The sequence below is a fragment of the Cydia strobilella genome, chromosome 4 (genome assembly GCF_947568885.1).
Source record: "Cydia strobilella chromosome 4, ilCydStro3.1, whole genome shotgun sequence".
In the NCBI taxonomy this organism is placed as follows: Eukaryota; Metazoa; Arthropoda; class Insecta; order Lepidoptera; family Tortricidae; genus Cydia; species Cydia strobilella.
Window position 1 is genome coordinate 2088469 of NC_086044.1, and position 23611 is coordinate 2112079.

The following is a 23611-nucleotide window of genomic DNA, read 5'->3' on the forward strand; positions in this document are numbered from 1 at the left end:
TGAAGTAGATAGATAGATTTTTATTCGGTATTAATCATACATTGTCAATTACATACTGAAAATTGATTACAAAAATCATAATAAATTAAAATTATTTAAATTCACATAAAAATTAATGTCGACAATTTTGAGATTCTAATACTTACATTAGGAAATCAGTAAAATACATAGTACTTGCCATTAGCCAAAATGTAGATGATGTTCATGTGAATGTTTGTGTCAAACAACATATATTATTTCTGCCAGTCAGCCTCAACAAGATCTCTTTCACATTCTAATAAAACATTTATACTTTGGAGTCTGGATACCTCGCTTGTTATTTTCGAAAAGAAGTTGAAGGTATAAAATTTATACGAAGTATGACCCTGTACTTCAAGTTGGACAAACTAGAGACAAAATGGACTTAAACTATTAACTCAATAACAATAATAAACGCTAGGCATAACAGACCATAAGAATCAATCCGGGACTTAATGTGGCATAACGTTTTTCTAGTCCTCTTGCACGAAAATTTGGTTGCACTGTTTATTGCCTAGAATGCCTAATAGTGCCTGAATATTTATTTTATTTATTTATTTATTTTATAAATACGTTTACACGACTTTACAGTAAACCAATACGTCATGAAACTAACACATAACAACATAGAATCATTACACTAAGTATTACATTACATTTCACACACGGATAACAAACATTACGTTACACTCGAGGGCCTAGCGTCCATCACCTCACAGAACCTCAAGCATTCGTTTCGGAATATAAATTCGCGCAGTTATTTGCACAATGCAATACTATCCAATCTAAATTTTTTGTACTAATGAGTCCGTGGGCGCAGCAAGACCGCTCGCCCACGTGTCTCCTTTTCTGAAATCAAACCACAGCTTTCATTGCAGAACCCGTTGCCTTGCCTGACTCATACTAGTTACACGAATATAGCTCTTAATAAATCGACTTAAGGTTAGTTTTAAAAGCTAAATTTTGCTGAGTATACCTAATAATAAGTACATACCTATATAGAAAGTAATGTAGGAGTGATTGCGCCCAATTTCTTTTGAATAGAAGTAATGTACGGACATTTAAGTTAACGGGTTTTTGGTATCTAAAATTAAAGTTAACATAACATGAGATTAGTTAGACGTTCGACTAGAGTTCAAATAGGCTAATGAACTTGAATTGAACAAATTGGTAAGTTCGTCCAAAACTTTGGCAAATCCTACTAAAACTTTTACTTTTTAAACTACTCGTTTAAGAAGTAAAAACCTTTTTTAATGTTCTCAACCGTTGAATTCTTTTGAAACGAGAATTCAACGTCAAAATTTCCCGTGTGGCTATATTATTGACTAGATCAATCGAACCTCTGAATCGAAGGTACAGAACTATAAACAAGCTCATACCAGACATGGAAATTGCAAATTCTAGAAGCGATCCTACAGATCCGAGTGAAATTGCTTTAGCTGCCGGCGTCCACGGGACCACTGAAGTTCACTAACAGACGAGGAGCTAGCCCCGGAATATGGTACGTGGGCGAATCAACTTTTAGACCGACATCTGATCTGTCCAAGCTGTACACGACATTTAAACTTCAATCGAAAGTTTCGCTCATACTACGGGATATTTCTCGTACAGTCAAGGGCATAAATATATATACATTCCCAAAGTTTCAAAAATATGTGTACGCTCTTATACCTTAGACAATAAAGTCGTGTTCACATATTTTTGAGCCATTTTGCCTTCGACTCCTACAACAATCTTCCATCATTCCTTCCTTCCATTCCTTTTTTCCAACTGAAAAGTTTGCTGCCCTGTCATTCTGACCATCGATGAACAACTGGCACAACTACCAAACACCTCCAGTGATAAGAATAGTAGGTATAGCAAATTAACTGCCAAGTTTACCATTTTTCGGACCTAGCTCTAAGTTCACAAGATTCAGTCCCGCTGTCGGATTTATCGTCCAATAGTACAAGTAGGTATAGTCCACGACTTCAATACGTAATTAAGTAGGTATCAATAGTATTAATACCAATGGTCTTTTTGGCTTTGTCTGGGTTTTTATCTTCCATCTATGAAAGTATTTTTGCCTCATTTTAATAATATTCACACCTAACCTAACCTGGTGAGCCAGCATACTTGTACAATAAGTACAAATTAAATTCCGCCAAATTTGCCAAATTTTGCCTTCAGGGTATATAGGTAATATAACCATAAATACCAGATGCGTGGAGACAGAAGAAACAGCCTCTCACGTGGTGCTGGAATGCAGCGTAGTGGCCCCATACAAGGCAAAACATCTCGGATCCCGAGAGACCTCCCCGAGGTCCTACTCAACATCAAAGGTTTGATAGGATTCCTCGAGGAGCTGGGCTGGCAGGACTAGCCCACCCCCCCTGTCACGCAAAATAGGCGCTAGTCGTCGAGTTGCGGAAAATAGCCCATACAATACTATACAACCATAAATACCATAATAACATATTTCTTTCCAATCACCTGAAATCACTGAATTACCTACTTGAACCCGTTATTCCTCGAGTGTGTGAATTCATTGTTCTGAATCAATTTCGTGTTGGAATGAGGATACAAAAACGTTTTACCTTCGAACGTCAGTTTATATTTCTGCCGGTCTTTAACCTTCGCTTTTATATCAATGCCACTGCAATATAATAAAGGTAACAAAGAACAGAAAATAAAAAGGCGGTATATTGAAGAAAACATTTTTAGTGCCATTGTCACACCCATAGCACACCGTAGCACGGGGGTAAAAATATACCCAGACATTTTTCCCCCTTAAACCGGGGTACAGCACTACACGAGTACACGATAGAGCAATATGGAATTAAATATGTTTTTTAAAAGAAATAAAAGATATTGCGCGCCGCGCGAAACTCGCGAAAGTTGCGACGGAAGATATGGCCGTCGCGGGGTTTTCAGATTTTACCTTAATCACTCGGCAAATAGACTAGTTTAATATTTTGCTCGTTAATAGATACCTCGGCTATATCTATATCACTAGCAAATCTAGCTATTTTATGCTAAAATTATACCACTATGGTGTAGTATGAATCTTCTCTAATGATTTTTACGTCTAAGCCCTAATTTGTTAAACAAAAGCCATTGTTTCTTTTATGGGAGCGGTCGGCCATTGTGCGCCATTGTGTCTGAGCGCGTGCCACGATATACAACTAAAAATAAATGCCCTTGCAAATATAGTCTAGTTTCCAGTGTGATTATTTTTAATGTAACGACAGCCTCGCGAGGTCTACAACTAACAGAGCGACTATTAGGAATAGAAAGTACCTCAAACGATGTTGTATGCTCAACATTATGCTCCCGACAGCTATCAACATAAGCTCATACGCCTTCGATCCCCTTTTTTCGAGTAATGAATGTATAAAGTTCCGGAACGGACCATTAGGCCGGGTTCGAGAAATTGTATTACCGTTGGATTGTACAGGAATTTACCACCCAACCTCCGTTCTTCAAACGCTTGCCGAGCTGGAGTGGAGTGGCGTCGTAACCTGCGGGAAGGCATGGCAAAGCACGACGAGCTCTGGTTAGACCAACTTAAGCAGAAACGAATTCGCAGAGCTGCTGGACCCAGGGCCGGATCTATATAGGGTAGAGCGAGTGGAGCGGCCGCTCTAGGCGCCGGATGGCAATGGGGGCGCCAATATGGCAAATGAGAAAAAAAAATAGTTTTAAAAGACGCTAGTGTGACGCGGGCCCAAAATACGGTTCGTTTTGCTTTTGGGTAAAAAGCTTCAACGAAGGTCGCCAAAACCCGATTTCGCTCTACCCTGATCAAGGACTCGGGCCGGCACTGGCTGGACCACCCCAGGAGTCAAGACACATCTGTGATCGGTGCGGCAAGAAATGTACGGCAATAGACTGTACTGTAGACTACCTCCTGTATCTGTAAAGATGCTGTGGCCAATGATGATGCCAAGCTGGAGTTGGACTACTCGCATGGCATTTGCCTCGGCGAAGTGTGGAAATTCATCCCACATCCACACTTTGAGTCAGTGCAGAATTCTGGGGCCGCTAAAAGTGGGGCTTTTCCCGTATTCCCACCTACTCGTATTACCAACAAGACATTTATTTCTCAAAAGATATATAAATCACTTACTGAGAAATAAGGAAACCAATAAAAAATAACTCCATCCACCCACTCCATTTATAATTCATTGTCTAGGTTATTTTGTAAGTATAAAACATTTTTTTTGTTTTATTGTGGCTAGAAATTAATATTGCAGCTTTTACCGATGGTAACTATCTAACTATGGAGAAAACAATCCAAATGGTTTGCGGACGCTATACTCGCTAAGCAATGCGAATGGCATCACTTGTTTTTAATTTAATCAAGGCGCCCCTCAAGAGTATTCAACCTCTTTAACCTCTTAGTGTCAATTTAATAAGAAACGTTAGGAGTGTTAGGGTCGGCAACGCGCATGTAACTCCTCTGGAGTTGCAGGCGTACATAGGCTACGGAGACTGCTTAACATCAGGTGGGCTGTATGCTTGTTTGCCACCGACGTAGTATAAAAAAAAAACGTTAAATTTAAACAATATTGCTGTTTTTGTGATGGGGTTCTAATAATAGTCGATTTGGACAAATGTTGTTGACATAAATGTTTTCGCATTTCATGTACCAAATGTCTGTTTTGTGGGTAATTAATGAACCGTAAATATTCCGTTTTTACGGTCCATTTGGCGAGAACAGTTGAATATGAATTATTGAGGGCGTTTCTATAGAAACAAACTATCCGACGTAGATATATACAATGTCACAGTTACATATTTAATTAAGTCAGCCTCACTACTAGCTTAGCACCCCTGCGGTGTCAGCATGGTGGCATTTTTATCACCTGTCACTATGCCTGTCACTTTCGCACTTACGTACTTGTTAGAACGCGACAGGCATGGTGACAGGCGATAAAAATGCTACCGTGCTAAGCCCGCTGCATGCATATTTGTTTGCTGTATGCAATGCAGGTAGGGGTGCCAAGCCAATAAGTTTAGCGGACTGTACCTACATAATAATTTGGTAGTCTAATCTAAATCTGATATTATGTACAAAATAATGAAAAGTAACATAATAAGATAACAAAATATTTATTATTACATATTTAAATGCTAAAATGTATGCTTTAAAAAATGCAGTGGTTTTTTTTGTGATAAGCTTATTTTATTCTAATTAGTTTCAGATATGTTTCTAACCCAAAACTCGCACGCAAAATAAAATATATAAATATATTTGTTCATTCGTCTAGTTAATTTAACTTTGTTTTACATTGGGGATGAAAAATGGGTGAATCAACTATTTCTTGCTGTTATCAGGCCTCCTTCACTCGCTCAAAGCCACGCGCTATATGCCTACCGCTCGGCGTATCGTCGACGATATAATCGACAGAGGGCCGCCGAACGCCCGCCTGAGCGCTCGCACCGCACGTTTCCCGCGCTTACGCTTCGAAATACCGAAACCACGTAATTATTGTGCAGTAGATGGGTGTAAAAGTCAAAAAACAAAAGAAAATTTGTCGTTTTTTTAGGGTTCCTTACCCAAAGGGTAAAAACGGCACCCTATTACCAAAGATAGATATAACTCCGTAATAGATGGATACAGTCTAAGGAAAAAACGTGCCTCGAAAATCAAGAAAATTTGATTCTCGTTCAGAGGGCGCTACTAGTTTTGGCCTACAGTCGTATAGATGGCGTTGACGGTTTCGTTTGTTATTTAACAATTTTAACGCATATCAGTGAAAGAACATGGGTCAAAATCATAAAAATAATTAATGCAAATAAAAAAAATCATTTATCTATATTTAAATACATTCTATCGTATTTTAATAAATCTTCATTTTTAGTTTTAAAGTGTGTCGACAGATGGCAGTGAATTTACTGGGGTTACAAAATTTACTATGACAGTACCGCTCTAGTATAAGTTACTCTATGCTATTACTAAGACTCCGCTGCCGCTGTCCGTCTGTCACCAGGCTGTATCTCATGAACCGTGATAGCTAGACAGTTGAAATTTACACAGATGATGTATTTCTGTTGCCGCTATAACAACAAATACTAAAAAGTACGGAACCCTCGGTGGGCAAGTCCGACTCGCACTTGGCCGGTTTTTTCATTTCCGAGAGACGAAGAAAGGTGAGTAGTATTTAAAATCTATCTTTATGAATTTTGTCACTATTTATTTATTTGAACATAAGTAGATAAATCGTAAATTAAGGAGTTTTTTGAGTCAGGTATTATAAGTGTTGTTTTTAAATATTTGATTGACTAATATAAAATATAGTTGATTCGCAACATTCGTTTTATTACAATAATAACATAAGTAACAGTACAACCCTAGCGCATTCTTACGATGACGCGTTGGCACGTGGCTCGCACGGCGAGTAAGGCAGTCTCGGCTCTTTGTGCGCATACTTATGGTACATTTCTTCTCGTCCTGAGCAGCAGGTATTATTATTAAGATTTTGTAGGCTATTATAGAGTAGGTATTTTCGCTTTTGTATGGGAATGATGTATCTGTTACGTAGTAACTATTTATTAATCTGTGCTGTTATTGTGTCCCGTCAGCCAGTGGACAATATTAGCACAGTTTGTTAGACGGAATGTTGTTGTATAACGATTCACAAACGTGCTTATTAGTGGTAGCTCAGTGGAAAGGCCTTATATTTACCACAAAAATGCATGCATGTTTGGTTATTTTAATTACCATAAAATCGGCGTTTTAAGAGTGACCCAGGAGAACGTAACTATGACAACGAGTGACAAGAAAAAGTTGATTCACCCAAATAATTAAAATATAATAGCATGGACATCTTCCTGTCGGCCTTCACGACTGACCATAAACAGAGCTATCCATATACTCGGACAACATGATCGACATTCACGTTTAACTAGTAATCAGGGATGCGTTTTATAAACATACAAATTCGCTGTTTTCTTCTTTTTCTCGCAACCATATTTGTTAGAAAGAGAAACAATACAGTGAACGTGTATACTGTCATTAAACGCAACACAGAAAGGGTTCGAACCTAATTATATTTTCTGCTTATATAATTCTCATCCTCATCAGCGCTTTCTTGGTTACACCCTAAAGCAGGGCGGATCCGACTTAGCAACCTAATCCAAGTCAATACTTGGATTAGGTTGCTAAGTCGGATCCGCCAATGCGCAGGCATTCGTTTTTACGAAAACACTGCCATCTGTCCTTCCAACCCTGTGAGGAAACTAGGCCTTATTGGAATTATTCCGAAAAAATATAATTATTAGGTACTCCTTTGCGACATATGACGGCTATTGCGCCCTATATCCTTGCGTGGCATAAAATTCTTTACAGTACATATGGTGCTACTTTCTCGCACTAGTGCGTAAAAGAGCACTTTTCGTGCATATGTCGAAAATTTAAAGGGCCGTATGTACTGAAAAACGTTGTACGATACACGTGCGAAAAGGTAATTCGCAACTCGTGTAGATTTAAAACACTCCCTGCGGTCGTGTTTTAATTTATCGCCACTCGTTTCGAATTTCCTCTTTTCCGCACTTGTATCGTAAATAAATATTACACGCAAGTGTGATGTAAATAAACATACATGCTGCTGACTACCAGTACTACCTTATTATTAACAAAACTCTTCTCTCATAACACAACCGTTCTATTACAAATACAAAAAAGCAAACCTATCGTACAAAATAAACTAAAAGAGAATACTATAACGCGTTTAAACATTACGACGGAAATAATCAGGCTAAAGCGAACAAATAAAATAAATCGACCATGTAGGGACATCTGGTGACAATGAGCGAGTTCAAGCCAACTCGGTAAAAATAGCTACGTATTGTAACAAGGGCTTAAAGACGAGAGAACAACGCATAACGCATATCATTCACTCAGCTTACCGAGCACATAGTGGCTGGGGAGCCCAAGAGGGGATTTTTGTAGTTACTCGAGCGCGTCAGATTAAGATGCGAGTGATATCTTGCTACCCCGTAGAGTCTACCTTAACCACTTTTAGCCGTGTATGTTGAGCCGTTGGTTGGTGGGGGGTTAAACAAATATAGTTTGTCAAAGGACTGTCTCATTTCAAAAATAGACAGAGAGAATCATACTATCTCTGTCTTACACTAGTAGTAGTACTAGCACAAATATCAAAGGATGAGTATAGTTTTTTTTGTTCTTATTTACTGACAGTTTGGTTTGACCAACTAAAGTTAAACAGATTGTGGATTCATTGGTCATTTTAGTCTAAATTAATGAAAATCAAATGAAAAATAAAAATATTTATTTTAGACACCATGTGTCCATATTTTTGTCTACAAGACTATATTAGTAGGTTACAATGCTAATGCTAATGCTATAATTATTGTGCTATTACTAAATCTGACAATTATTTGTACGAATTTCCTTAATCTGACGGTTACAATGTGAAAATCGGGCGTCAAGATTGGGATCGTCAGATTAAGGAAATCCGTACAAATGATTGTCAGATTGTTATAGAATAATTTTAGCATTAACTTGGACCAAAACGACCAAATCCATAATCTACTTAACGATTTTTTTAACCCTCCACCAACCACCCGAAATTTTAAAAAATCTGTTGGGATGCTTTCCTGCTCGCTGGAAAAGAAAACTATATAACCTTTTTGTGTTCCTATCACCTAATCATTCGATTACAATAGGTCTCTACGACGCTCGAGTAACTACACATTTAGCATCGCCAGCTCCCCTGCTATAGTACAGAAAGTGCCTCAAGTACCCACGTCGCCATACTGTACTGGCTGTAAGTATAGAAAATAGGTTTCGGCATAAAAATCATGTTTCGGTCAAAAAACTGCCGAACCTCTCGGCCAATCGCCAATACTATATTTTCGGTAGTGCTTAGTGTTTCGGTTTCGACAGGCTTCGGCATAAAAATCATTTTTCGGCCGAAAGTTCGGTTTCGACTAGAGCATAACCGAACCTTCGGTTTCGGTAATAAATCCGGCTTCGGTCGGGCACTAAAGCCGCGGACTGGACGAAAGCCTTAGCCTTATAAAAATATATAAGTGAGATACTTTTGGGCCTTATGGCGCACTGTTCTATGCGCTACTATCGCAACGGGGTCCCTTTGTTTGACATAATTATTGAAAGTCATAATGTAATGATTGTCATATTATCATTAGTCATAATTCTGAAATCGTTAACTTTTCAGGATTTTCCTCGGGTTATCCTATAGATAGGTTAGGTTAGGTTTGTTTTATGGCAATCCTGAAAAGTTACGCGTTTCTGAGAAAAACCAAATTATGACTAATGATAATATGACAATCATTACATTATGACTTTCAATAATTATGTCAAACACTAGAGACCCTATTGCAACACATAGGACATAGGTCACATGTACAATGGTTTACCAGTGGGTTTGTTATGTAAGCGACAACAACTAGCCAGGTCTTAGGGCGCGTAGAACTTTACGGAACGGGGTCCCGCTCCAGACAACCTTGAGAGAGAAATCGATGAAGGACTTGATGGCTCGCTAGTGAGGCTGTGACGCAACAGGGTACAGGAAGAACACGGAACACGCGATGTTTGTATACCTAAATCATACGCAAAGATAGATATAACTCCATAATAGATGGATACAGTCTAAGGAAAAAACGTGCCTCGAAAATCACGAAAATTTGATCCTCGATCAGATGGCGCCACTAGCTTTGGCCTACTCTCGTATAGAGGGCGTTGACTGTTTCGTTTGTTATTTATAATTTTAACGCATTTCAGTGAAGGAACATAGGTCAAAATAATATAGAAATAATTAATGCAAATAAAAAAATCATTTATCCATATTTAAATACATTTTAACATATTTTTATAAATCTTAATTTTTAGTTTTAAAGTATGTCGATAGATGGCAGTGAATTTACAGTGGTTACAAAATTTACTATGACAGTACCGCTCTATCTTATTATATCCTCTTTGCTCATAGGCAAACCCCGTTATCATTAATAACTGAAAAGGGCTAGAGTCCTTTACAGTCGCACTTAAGAAAATACTCAATAAAGACCCGACTCGGTACTTAAGACTCAATCGAATTATTCAAATTTACACTTAAGACTCGTTCCTGCCAACACTAGTAATCGATGAACATACCTACCGTACCGACATTAAAAATCGGACAAGTGCGAGTCTGACTCGCCCACCGAGGGTTCCGTACTTTTTAGTATTTGTTGTTATCGTTATAGCGGCAACAGAAATACATCATCTGTGAAAATTTCAACTGTCTAGCTATCACGGTTGATGATATACAGCCTGGTGACAGACAGACGGACAGAGGAGTCTTAGGTCTTAGTAATAGGGTACCTTTGGATACGGAACCCTAAAAATAATCCGAATGGAGAACTTCTACCTGTTTTTGAAGTCTGTTAAAAATTATGAATGGGTACGGACAAAGATAGATATAACTCCGTAATAGATAGATACAGTCTAAGGAAAAAACGTGCCTCGAAAATCAAGAAAATATGATTCTCGTTCAGAGGGCGCTACTAGTTTTGGCCTACAGTCGTATAGATGGCGTTGACGGTTTCGTTTGTTATTTAACAATTTTAACGCATATCAGTGAAAGAACATGGGTCAAAATCACAAAAATAATTAATGCAAATAAAAAAAATCATTTATCTATGTTTAAATACATTCTATCGTATTTTTATAAATCTTCATTTTTAGTTTTAAAGTGTGTCGACAGATGGCAGTGTATTTACTGGGGTTACAAAATTTACTATGACAGTACCGCTCTAGTATAAGTTACTCTATGGTACGGAGTACCTATTGGATGTTGTCTCTTGGATTGAGTGGGTAGGTATAGGTATAGAGCGAACATCGTAAAGTGAGGATGAGTCAACGCGACGGTTGCACCGGCCTTACTTCCAACGGCTCAATTTAAATTCGGAACAAAAAAGAGAACTTTCTCGACTGGCTCCAACTTGTTTAACGGTCGCTCATGATTTATTTGTCGACTATGTTCATTTTTTAGGGTTCCGTACCCAAAGGGTAAAAACAGGGCCCTATTACTAAGACTCCGCTGTCCGTCTGTCTTTCTGTCACCAGGCTGTATCTCATGAACTAGACAGTTGAAATTTTCACAGATGATGTATTTCTGTTGCCGCTATAACAACAAATAATAAAAACATAATAAAATAAATATTTAAGTGGGGCTCCCATACAACAAACGTGATTTTTTTGCCATTTTTTGCGTAATGGTACGGAACCCTTCGTGCGCGAGTCCGACTCGCACTTGGCCGGTTTTTTTAAACGGCTGTGACTTTGTAGGTACCTACTCAATTTTTTTATAAATTCGGTGTGATATATGTTTACTACAATACCGGTTTTTTTAGGAGTCGATAAATCGTCCCAAATCCCAATCTTATAAAGTAGCCGAATAATATTATGAATTATGATACAAATTCACAACATTGAGAAAAAAAATTACAAATCTTAAGGGACTTTTATTACCGTTAGCAACGACTTCTTAACTACATAAAAATAAACCGGCCAAGTGCGAGTCGGACTCGCGCACGAAGGGTTCCGTACCATTACGCAAAAAACGGCAAAAAATCACATTTGTTGTATGGGAGCCCCACTTAAATATTAATTTTATTCTGTTTTTAATATTTGTTGTTATAACGGCAACAGAAACACATCATCTGTGGAAATCTCAACTGTCTAGCTATCACGGTTCATGAAATACAGCCTGGTGACAGACGGACGGACAGACGGAAAGAGGAGCCTTAGTAACAGGGTCCCGTTTTTACCCTTTGGGTACGGAAGTTACAGAACCCTAAAATTTTTCTTTTTCTTTTTAAATTCTGAACCAATAGCACTTCAAACATGTGTTCTACTATACTGAATAAGCACAACATTTTGGTTCTAATTAGGGAATGCTCCTGGGACTGATTTTGTATTGTATAGAAAACAGCACAACCTAGTTCTAATTATTAACACACTAGCTTTTGCCCAGTGACGTAACTAGGGGGGGTGGGGGGGCAGAGGGGGCAAGTGCCCCGGGCGCCAAAATGGGCAAAAGGCAGCAGCAGGGAAATTTTTGTCAGTCGTCAGGGGGCGCAAATTTGGTGACTGCCCCGGGCGCCATATCCTCTAGCTACGCCCCTGCTTTTGCCCGCGACTTCGTCTGCGTGGACTTAGTAACAGCAGCATAAAGCAGCTTAAAGTAAGCATAGCGCCTGGATAAAGTCTCATGGCGATCATTTAATTTGAGCATATGCACACAAATTATCAGGCAATTCATTATTTATCTAAAATCCACCCCGCTTTTTACCCTCTTAAGGGATGATGTTCGGGATAAAAACTATCCTATGTCCTTCTCCAGGACAAAAACTATCTCTATGCCAAATTTCAATTAAATCGGTTCAGCGGTTTAAGGGTGAAGAGGTAACACACAGACAGACAGACAGACTTTCACATTTATAATATTATAGTATGGATTTACTGCTGCAATAAATGTAACTCTTAATTAAATAAACTTTATACATATTATACATATAAATCACTATCTATTAAAAAAACCACATCAAAATCCTTTGCATAGTTTTAAAGATCTAAGCATACATAGGGACAGACATCCATCCAGACAGCAGGAAGCAACTTTGTTTTATACTATGTAGTGATACTGTCAGGTGACAACCAAAACTCACTAATTGCTAAACAAATAATTAAACGAAACCGGCCAAGTGCGAGTCGGACTCGTGCACGAAGGGTTCCGTACCATTACGCAAAAAACTGCAAAAAAATCATGTTTGTTGTATGGGAGTTGGGAGCCCTACTTAAATATTTATTTTATTCTATTTTTAGTATTACAGACAAATGGAGCAAGCGAGTAACCCAATGGTACCCAAGAGAAGGTAAAAGAAAGGCGAAGAAACCTATAATGAGATGGGGCGACAACATCGCGCAGGTAGCTGGCCGTACCTGGAGCAGAGTGGCAACGGACCGGAGAGAGTGGAGAAGGTTGGAGGAGGCCTTTGCCGAAGGGCAAGCAGGCAGGGAATTCAAAAGATGGGAGATAATAGAGAGATAATGTGCAACTATTCAACAAGTTGCCTATCGAGTTTAAATCTATGACATGTCACAAGAAATTCAAAGCGAAACTGAAATTATTTCTGTTGGAAAAAAATTATTACAGCGTTGACGAGTTTTAACTTTTATTATTTGACTTTTAATCATGATTCGACTATTGGCTACCTATTTATTTTTGACATATTGTATTATTTTGACATTTTGTATAATTGTAAATGAAATTATTTAATTGTAAATTATTTGTAAATATTGCATGTTTTATTTAATAATGTAAACATTCAAACACAATGTATTATTGTATATGAATAAATGAAATGAAATGAAATGAAATTCCTTGTTCAGCAAATAAAGGCTATTTAATTTTTATTTATTTATTTTTATTTTTAGTATTTGTTATTATAGCGGCAACAGAAATACATCATCTGTGAAAATTTCAACTGTCTAGCTCACGGTTCATGAGATACAGCCTGGAGACAGACAGACAGTGGAGTCTCTGGGTATGGAACCCTAAAAAAAGGTAGTTATGTTTTAATTTTACTAACTATAGGTAGAAAAATAAATTGATAAATATGTTCAGTTTAATTTTACATGAGCACTGCAGAAGGAGCTATTTCTAAAGAAAAATCATTTTGAGTATACAGTGGAAATTGGAAAAAAAGAGATTTGGCATATATTTTTATATAATGAAACCTGATCAAAGACAAAAAATCCTTTAGGGCTCCTTTGCCACCATCTTCATATCCAATCTGATTTGATCTTAAAATAAATTAAACTACTAAAAATATTTACAGATATATATATTATGGGTAAATTTTGTGTTTAACTACTTATAGTACAGTCAGCAACACTATTCGCTTAGCACCGTTGCATATAAACCTATGCAGGGGGGGTCACTTTTCTCTGTAGCCGACTGTATCTATAATATTAATTAAAGAAACCTAGAACAGTTATTGAATAAACATGCTTACTAAATTGTAGACAAAATAAAAATACCCATTGAAATTAATTAACATGTACATACATTTTAGAAAGAACAAAGAAAGTTTTAAACTGTTTGAACTGCTGCCATGAAAACAAATAAAACCTGTTGTAGCGAATGAATACTATATCAACAGCACAAGGTTTTCCAGAACGCAAAATATATTTATCAAAAAACTCAACCATAAGCATAAGGGGTAAAAATATAAATAAATAAATATTGGGGACATCATACACAGATCGACCTAGTCCCAAACTAAGCATAGCTTGTACTATGGGTACTAGGCGACGATATAAACATACTTATATAGATAAATACATACTTATATACATAGAAAACAACCATGACTCAGGAACAAATATCTGTGTTCATCACACAAACAAATGCAATAAATGTACTCACATTTGTTTTCTACTTCCATGGCTTTGTCTGGCACAGAACAAAAACAAATATTATTTGTTTAAGCACGAAGTCGCGTCTACTTGGAACACACGGCAGATGCTGTTTAAATGTCTATTTAATAACTGCGGTAACTCTTCAACTTCTGTTGCACCGTTATAACAGAAACCGAATTTAAAACGGAAGAATGGCAGGATGTGAAGTAAAATAGGCACCACAATGTTTTCATCAATGAAGTTTTTGTTTGACACAACGGTCGCATCCTGCGTCATGATTGGCCCAAATCAAATTTGCCGCTATTATGTTCGAACGCAATCGACCTGTGATCTATGAAGCCGTTCGTTCAGAAACTGTACAAATAATTTTTAGGTATTTCTATGGGTGTTACTTAAAGCTTGTATATTAATTAGCAAAAGTGTTTGTGTAAATGTATTTCTGTATTATTAACTTCACAAATTTCAAAGCTGTTACAATACAAACTATGGAAAGAAACCATTCTTCTCAGTTACACTTCAGTTGGCGATCTTAGTGCCATCTAGCGAAAGTCGCATGTATTTATTCGAAGTATAAACTTGATAGATACGTAGATACTAACTCTTGATGAACTTGAAGATAGAATTAAATTATTATATCCTCTTTGTATAAGTATACTAATATACTATGTCTATGACTTGAGCGCATTTGATATTTATAATTAAATAAACCGGACAAGTGCGAGTAGGACTCGCCCACCGAGGATTCCGTACTTTTTAGGGTTCCGTACCCAAAGGGTAAAAACGGGACCCTATTACTAAGACTCCGCTGTCCGTCTGTTACCAGGCTGTATCTCATGAACCGTGATAGCTAGACAGTTGAAATTTTCACAGATGGTGTATTTCTGTTGCCGCTATAACAACAAATACAAAAACAGAATAAAATGAATATTTAAGGGGGGCTCCCATACAACAAACGTGATTTTTTTGCCGTTTTTTGCGTAATGGTACGGAACCCTTCGTGTGCGAGTCCGACTCGCACTTGGCCGGTTTTTTGTATTTGTTGTTATAGCGGCAATAGAAATCCATCATTCTGTGAAAATTTCAACTGTCTAGCTGTCACGGTTCAATGGGTTCATGAGAACAGCCTGGTGACAGACAGACAGAAGGACAATATATAATTTAGTATAATAAAAAGGTTCAAAATAATACCCATACAAATTTCTAGTTCTAAATAAATAATTTAATATATTAAACAACAGTTTAGCACGATATAGTAATAGTATACATTGTTAAAATAGTACCTACAGTTTATAAGTAACTTGGTGCATTTTACTGATTACATAATAATTAGATAATTATTTGGCATTCGTATAAATAATGGATTAAGTCAGTATACGTTTCAAATTCTATTACATTCAACATTACATAGAAAACTACTTTAAGCTTTACGCTACTGGCCATTGCTTCCTCTGTAAAAAAACACATAACTTCTTTGTTTCCACATTAATTTTAGGTCCGAATCTAGTATTCTGTACTTCATGTCTGGAAGTACTTTTCTGAGGCACTTAACACTATAGTCAGATTCAGAATATGTCAATTTTGCAATAGCCAACTCAAATTAGGAAAATGTACCTAATGCGCCTTTATCAGCTCCACAACTTTTTTTTAATTGTCAATTTTAGAAAAATCAGATAAATGCAAGTAAATCAAGCTCTTAAAGTAATAAACGCGCACAGAAACACGATAAGATACAATACAAACACAATTTTAATAATAATTATTGACTACGGTAATTTCGTTGTATGTTCCTATTTGCAGGCGGCCGTGGCGCTGCTATCAATGGCGAATGTAAAATTTGTATGATACAGCGTTAGTTCCAATTTTGGCCACCTGCCTATCTCACCCAGTATATAAAAACCCGTTCTCTTTACGATTATTCCTACAAGTTATACGAAAATTATCATAGAAGACAAATCATTAATTAAATTAAGCATATTAAAAATAATATGTACAAACTTCGTAAATAAAAATGTACACAATGAGAGCTCAGCTAACACCAACTAATAGTCAAACAATATTGACCTTTAAATATGTACAATACAATGCTACTTAAGTATGACTATAAAATTAATATTTCCTTGTACTAAATCACTAAACAAATATATGTATCCTATGAATTTACCTTTTCCAGTAGCGCCATCTATTAACAGTGACACGCAATAAAATTATGTATCGTATAGAAAACATTCTCCACCACCATGAAGGCTACCGTTTTTGTGCTCACCAGTTGGCGCCACTGTAGATGTAGGTCCAGAAAAACAGATCTCAAAATTCATCTATGCTTATTTTTATAAAATCAATACGTTCTAATATACACAAAGGTATTTTAACGTCTAAATGTGCCATTTTTACAACCTGTTTTATTTTGCATATATTTTAGTTGGCACTTTTTTTAAACCACTAACATTTATTGAGCTATATCTATTGTTTACCATGATTAATAAAAGATGAACAAAGATTTATCACAATTGTGAATAAGGAGTGAAAATTTCCAATAAAAACGCTTGAAACCCCCAAAACTTCTTGACATTTTGAAAGAACTCCATCTACACTAGCGCCCCTAGCGGCGAAATTAAATGCGGTAGCCCTAAACAATAATCATAGTATGTACAGTCAGCTGCAGAGAATAGTGCATGCATAGAAGTTTGTATGCAAAGGTGCTAAGCGAATAGTATTGCTGACTGTACCTATTTTAGCATAAAAATAGATGATGAAAATCAGGTAAAATTAACGATGCTAAGTGAGTCCTTAAATAGTTATTGTTTATTAACAATATTTATTTTGGAAATAGCCTTAAACGAAAGAGTTGTCGTCGTGAAGTATGAATTGTGTATCGTGAAGGAAAAGTATTTGACAATAGTTATTTGTGCAACAAGAGAGGAAAGTTGTTTTTTCTTGCGAGTGTTTATTTTGAGTCCCGAGAAAGCGAAAGATTCTAAGGTAGAATCTTGAGCGTAGCGAGGGATTTAAAAACACGAGATGTAAAATAACTTTGCTCTCGTGTTGCACACATAATTTTTCACCTCAGTAGTGAGAACATATTAAAGGTTAAAATGTATTTCGAATTACACAGAATAAACAGAAAAAAAAAAGTATTATAATATGTACGATACGATAAGATACGAGACAAGACCGGACCGGACCGGACCGTACCGTACCGTACCGTACCTTACCGTACCGTACCGTATCGTAAGAAAAGATGTAATAAAAGTATGAAGTTCATGGCCTTCACTAAATTAAAAAGCTACATTGTTTCACTCCCTGGAGTGAGGAAAGTCGCACTTTCCTCACTCCAGGGAGTGACGAAAGTAGGCTTGTTCGAGCTGCTGAGGTGAAAAAGTATTTTTTTTTAAGTGTCACTGTGTGAAAAAGTTGTAGGTACAATTGTAAGTAAATAGCCATACAAATGTGTATATAAATATATACATATCTTGCAATATACCAATTAATAAAATAATTCTGTATAACTACTAGCGCCATCTGTCGATATTTATTTAGCAACTTGTCATATAGTTTAAAAAGTCTGCGAATACCAAGTATGATTTATTATTAGGTCATGGGCCAAGCACGCTGCCACAAGGTCTCTAATTAACCCATAATGTTGCGAACAACTATAGTTGACAGTAAACTAAAATGAATGCGTAAGAAAGACATTAGATATATCGGCGTCTAACTGATTACATTCAGTATTGCATTACATTTAATTAGCCTTAATAATTTTGTGATAATTGTGACATAAAGTCTTAAAGGATGCATACTTTTTGTCTGATAAATATTCATATTCATAAAAAAGGCTGCATGTTTTTTTTTTTTTTACATTTATGTAACTGCATGTTTGTGTGATGTTTATATAATATAATATAAAGAATGTTCATACTGTTTTCTAAGAACTCTTAATTAATACGACAATTTTATTACAAAATATTCTTTAACAAAATTTTGTTATGGAGTTTTAAGAAATAATTTGTATTTAAAATGCATTTTTGCTTTAAGAACAAGATTTTAGTAAATCGCCTAGCGACATCTATAATGTCGACATGTTAAATTTACTTCAAAACGTTAAATACTATTCCTAATTACAAAAATAAATTAATATTCTAATTAATGGAAACATGATGAGTATTTGAATAAATAAAATGAATCACTTGAAAAAGAATATTCCTAAAATACTTATAATTTAAAATACAACACTATAAAATATCTATTATCTTTGAATACTTATATAACCAGTGACATATATCTAAGGACGGGCCTTACAGGCACTAAGAATGGTGCTAGTTCAGTTCGAATACGAGCCAAATCGTGCAGTCTAACGTAATTAGTTGCGACCAATCGTGCGCTTGATGCGAACTCATCAACCAATCGCGTTGTAGCGGTGGCACACCGCTATACTGGGGGCCTACCGCAAAAATCGAAATTGCGGGGATTTTTCTCTTTTACTCCAATGAAGGCGTAATTAGAGTGACAGAAAAAGATGCCCGCAATTGCGAACTTAAATTTTCGCGGTTATAGCCCTGGCCGCTGGCCCCATTCTTATTGCCCGTAAGGCCCGTCCTTAGATATGTCACGGCAAAGACGTCACAAATCCAGTTATATACATTCTACAGTTATCTCGTCACAAGAATGATACTAAAAGCATTCTACCAGTGATTCCACTTAGTACAGGAACGCCGCGACAATATCTCGCGCGCGAAATAGACTACCTGTCTTTTTCTAACTTTATTAATCAGAGGGAGGGGTAGTCTTATCTCGCGAGATATCGTCGCTGCGCTCCTGTGCTAAGCCTACAGTGTTGCTTACAATCCAATGCGGGTTCTAAAAATGCTAGCAAACAGGATATAATAGGAAAGAGCGACACTGTCACAGTACATTTTGTAAACACAGTAAATTCACTGCCATCTATCGACACACTTTAAAGTTAAAAATGAAGATTTATAAAAATACGATAAAATGTATTTAAAAATGGATAAATGATTTCTATTATTTGCATTAATTATTTTTATATGTTTTTGAACCATGTTCTTTAACTGACATGCGTTAAAATTAACCATGTTCTTTAACTGACATGCGTTAAAATTGTTAAATAACAAACGAAACCGTCAACGCCCTCTATACGAGAGTAGGCCAAAGGTAGTTGCGCCATCTGATCGAGAATCAAATTTTCGTGATTTTCGAGGCACGTTTTTTCCTTAGACTGTATCCATCTATTGCGGAGTTATGTCTATCTTTGATGCTAGGGAGCAGGACAAAAGTGGAGGGCCTACAGAGAATAGCTTTGTTCGTATATTTGCCTGTGTATCATTAATATACTAGTGATAGAGAGGCAAATAGACGAACGAACGAAGTGGTTCACATTAGGCCCTCAGAACAGTCAGAACTCGGTTTAGCATTCTTGAGAATGAGAAAGGAAATTTTAATAAAAGTATTGTCAATTATCATCTTTTCACTGGAATAATGGCGATGGGCGATAGCAGATTATTGTGTTAATAATGGCTACTGGCTAGTCCCACATTGCAATGTATCAACACAACTAGAGCAATGACTTTCAATTGAATCCAATTATTTAATTAATCCCGTATGAACGAGGCCAAATGGGCTGTTAAAATAGCAAACATACAAATGCGTTTTAGATACACAACATGAAAAACTGCATGCCGCTGCGGTGTGTAAGCGAGACAGCGCTATAGCCGTATATAGCAATGTCTCGTTCGCACACCGGAGCGGCATGCGTATCCGCATTTGTTTACAAAGACGCCGACTTTGGTATCCCATATTGCTTTTCTTCATAATTCATTGAGTACAAGCTTCGTTTGCCCCTAATAGACAAAAATAATTATGTGCAAAAATACATAAACAAATAAGTATCTTGATGGATACATAGCCAAGAAAAGGGATTGTATCGGTATACTGCATAGTGTAACATCCTTATGACAAATTTGGCGCCATATCGCCGCTATACTTACTCAACCTCGTATCTGCAACACTCATTTGATGACAAATACACCCGTATTCCGAATGAAAGAAAAGCGACATTTCCATCAAATGATTGTTGCAGATATGAGGTTGAGTAAGTATAGCGACGATGTACTCTCAAGGGAGTCAGAGAAATTATCTAGAAAATATTAAGTCACTGTGGTCATTTACCAAAAAATGGTAAACAAAGTGGGCCTTCTTCTTGTCAATAATTTGCTTGTTTATCCTCGACTGAGGCTCCTGCGTTTGATTAGGGTTGTCTCTTAAAAATATCGAACCAAACAAAGTTGATAGCGTCTTCGAGTCGAGACCGTTCTCGGCGCTGTGTTGAAGTGCTTCTTGTAGAAACTCGCACAAGTATAAGAAGACATTTTTCCTAAATTCAGGTAGTTCTAGAATTATCTGCTTGCATTGTAAATAGTTTGCGGAAGCTCGGAGACTGGCAGCTTGTAGATTGTACGGAATAATCGGATCTGCGGTGCTCTCTAGTAGTAATAGTAGCGCCTCTGCTACAGAGTGGATACTGCCCGGAATCGGATCCACGGAACCGCTGTCCAGCCAATCCCTGATCTGAAGTACCTCACTGTGTAAACCAGGCTGTTCAAACAGGTTTGGTTCTTTTAAACCATGCAAGTATATGTGATCAACTAAAAACCAGATCTCTTTTGGTATTGAATATGTTGACTGGTTTGAAACACATTGATCCCTCTTGTTTTCAAGTTCAATCAGTTTACCTAGAGGCACCTCACGTATAGGCATGTTCAGGTTCACAAGAACTTCTATGGAGCAACCAAAACAGCTCCTCTGATATGTCCCATTGATTGTAATAAAGATATCTTTCCCACCAAATAAGTGCAGCACCAAAATATCATACAATTTATCAGTTCCTGCATTCATTTTGCAAGCTGAAGTTTTATTTATAAGTACCTTAAGTTGAATTTCGCATGCCTCATCTGCACATATGCATTTCTTATATGGCTCCACTATCAGCCAGTCTTTACAGAAGCTTGTCTCGTCCAACTTTTTAATGAATTCAAATTCTACAGGCAGCTTTCCTATATTAGTTATAGTGATGGTTCGTACTTGGAGCTCTAGGTATCTTACTGTGTCAAAGTCAATTTCAGTGTGGTCAACTTTTACCTGTGGGATGAGTTCATTTTCGAGTTTGTCAAGTTGTTTAATAACTTCCTCATACACCTTTTTATATTTTTCCTCATTAATAATTTTGATAAAAGAGTTAAATATAGCAGACACAGGTTTATGGTCACTGATGTTGAGAGCCGGGTGGCTTCGGTATTCCAGTTGATTCACATTCTCTCCTCTCCAGAATATTCTGTCGCACCAGGCAGGAGCCCTGTTTTTTTCACTGGAGTCCCAGTTGTCAGTCCCAGGATCATATTTGTAAGTGGGCTTAAAATTGATAGTACCTTCTGTATATCCTACAAAGACCTGATTGTTTTTGTGTTGTTGTTTCAGTTGATCAAACTCTAGGACGGTGACAAAGTTCCGTTCATCCACCAACTTTTTCACACTTGTTGGATCTAGTTCAGTAATTCGATAGTTTAGATCACCTAACCAGTAGATATGGTCATGATCTTTGATGGCTTTTGCTTGCTGGTTTGGCTGTGTGAACCTCATCCTGTTGCAGATGTCCCTGAAGTCCTGGTTCCTCCTCTCATATTCTTCAACATGTGCAGCTAAATGGGAGTTCACAAAGCACAAGGAGGTGCTGTGCAGATCAAGTCTAATAGCGACTCCTCCCTTGTTCCCCATCTTTCCCATGATACCAGTTCCTACTGTGTCGCACACAACATTCCTGACATGATGTATATATTTTTCCTTTATAAGGATTATCAGCAACATGCCAACAAGTCTCACCTTTTCAACTTTTACATACTTAGCCCTTGGATCAATATAATTTAATACAGCTGCATACCACTCATCTTCCCTGAGTGTCTGATCGAAGAGAAATGTTTCTTTAGACAGATCAAGCTCTTGGAAACCCACAGCATACAGGTCCGGAGGCTCCTTGTCCACACACAGCCATCCCTTCAAGGGAATCACAGGAGCTTTATCATTAACATTCCAAGTTCCACAAAACACAGTAAATTGTTTCGTAAATGTATAGTCTGACTCCTTGTCTGACATCCTCCTCTTGATTAAGCTTTCTCGGATGGCAACAGGCGCAGAATTAAGCGTGTGCGCGACGTTACGTCGAGGAACAACCATACTCTCAGCGATGATGTCCTCATCATTTTTTCCACTATACTTTTTAAGCCAGACAAATTCCGGCTGCCTTGGCACCTTGTTCACAGCTTCTATTCCTCTAAAGAGGTCATCGACGAAGTAATCGACGTGCGGGGTCATTGCGATCTCAAATTTGTACTTATTACTACGAGACTGGAGATTCAGGTACAGCACTGCTTCAGGGTCAGAAGGCTTGTTATCTATTTCGCATTTAAAGCTGCTGTCTACGGGTAGCACGACTTCTATAGATAAATCCGTGAAAGATTTAGGTGGGTAGCACGACGTGTACAGGCAGAACACTGCCTTCTCGTCTCCGTACTCGACGATAGCTAATATTCTGTCCTTGTTTACCCATTCCGGCTGCAAGACTTTGGCGTCGCATAAAAACGCTGTAACTCTTTCGCTCGACAGAAACTTTTCTTGCACCACCGCTTTTATATCGTCGTGATTCATTTTGTCTCATAAACTTAATTAGATTCGCATTAAATATTTATCGTTTTCACATGATTGACGTTCACATACAATTAATTCTATTCTCTCAAGCTCAAGGCTCAATAAGTCAATTCGTATTTGACAATTTTGACATTGACACATGAGTGACAGAAGTTGGGATGCGTTTTGTTATTGCTTTAATTTCATTTTTACTCTGTAGGTCCTTTTATGTTAAGGGTTTTGTAGACGATATTGGTATCTACATTGGTATCATCATCATCCAGTATCTTCTTAGTAGTTTGTGGTATCATCGCACAGCACTATTATTAAGGCTATCCAGACGGGGACACATTTTCCCCAATCTGATTAAATTGTCCGATCAAATCGCCGTGCAAAAAACGCCAATTTGGCTCGCCGATGCGAATGCCGACTCCCTTCCCAGTGTTGCTCGAAGCTTTGAACACCACG

The 23611-nt window shown here is 37.3% G+C and overlaps 2 protein-coding genes across 3 annotated transcripts in view; both read right to left on the bottom strand.

Moving 5' to 3' along the window:
- LOC134740491 (stathmin) overlaps positions 1-14700 on the bottom strand; it is a 53374-nt gene extending 38674 nt beyond the window's left edge. Inside the window, exon 1 of one of the 2 annotated variants that reach the window (XM_063672988.1) lies at positions 14460-14700. In XM_063672988.1, the coding sequence (XP_063529058.1) occupies positions 14460-14478 (19 nt within the window). In that variant the 5' untranslated portion in view covers positions 14479-14700. The remainder of the gene's footprint in view (positions 1-14459) is intronic. The other variant, XM_063672990.1, reaches the window with a different exon arrangement.
- Positions 14701-20554: 5854 nt separating this feature from the next.
- LOC134740477 (type II inositol 1,4,5-trisphosphate 5-phosphatase) lies at positions 20555-23254 on the bottom strand. Its single transcript, XM_063672954.1, has one exon. The coding sequence runs from the start codon at positions 23162-23164 to the stop codon at positions 20600-20602; it is 2565 nt and encodes an 854-aa protein (XP_063529024.1). The 5' UTR covers positions 23165-23254; the 3' UTR covers positions 20555-20599.
- Positions 23255-23611: the final 357 nt, after the last annotated feature.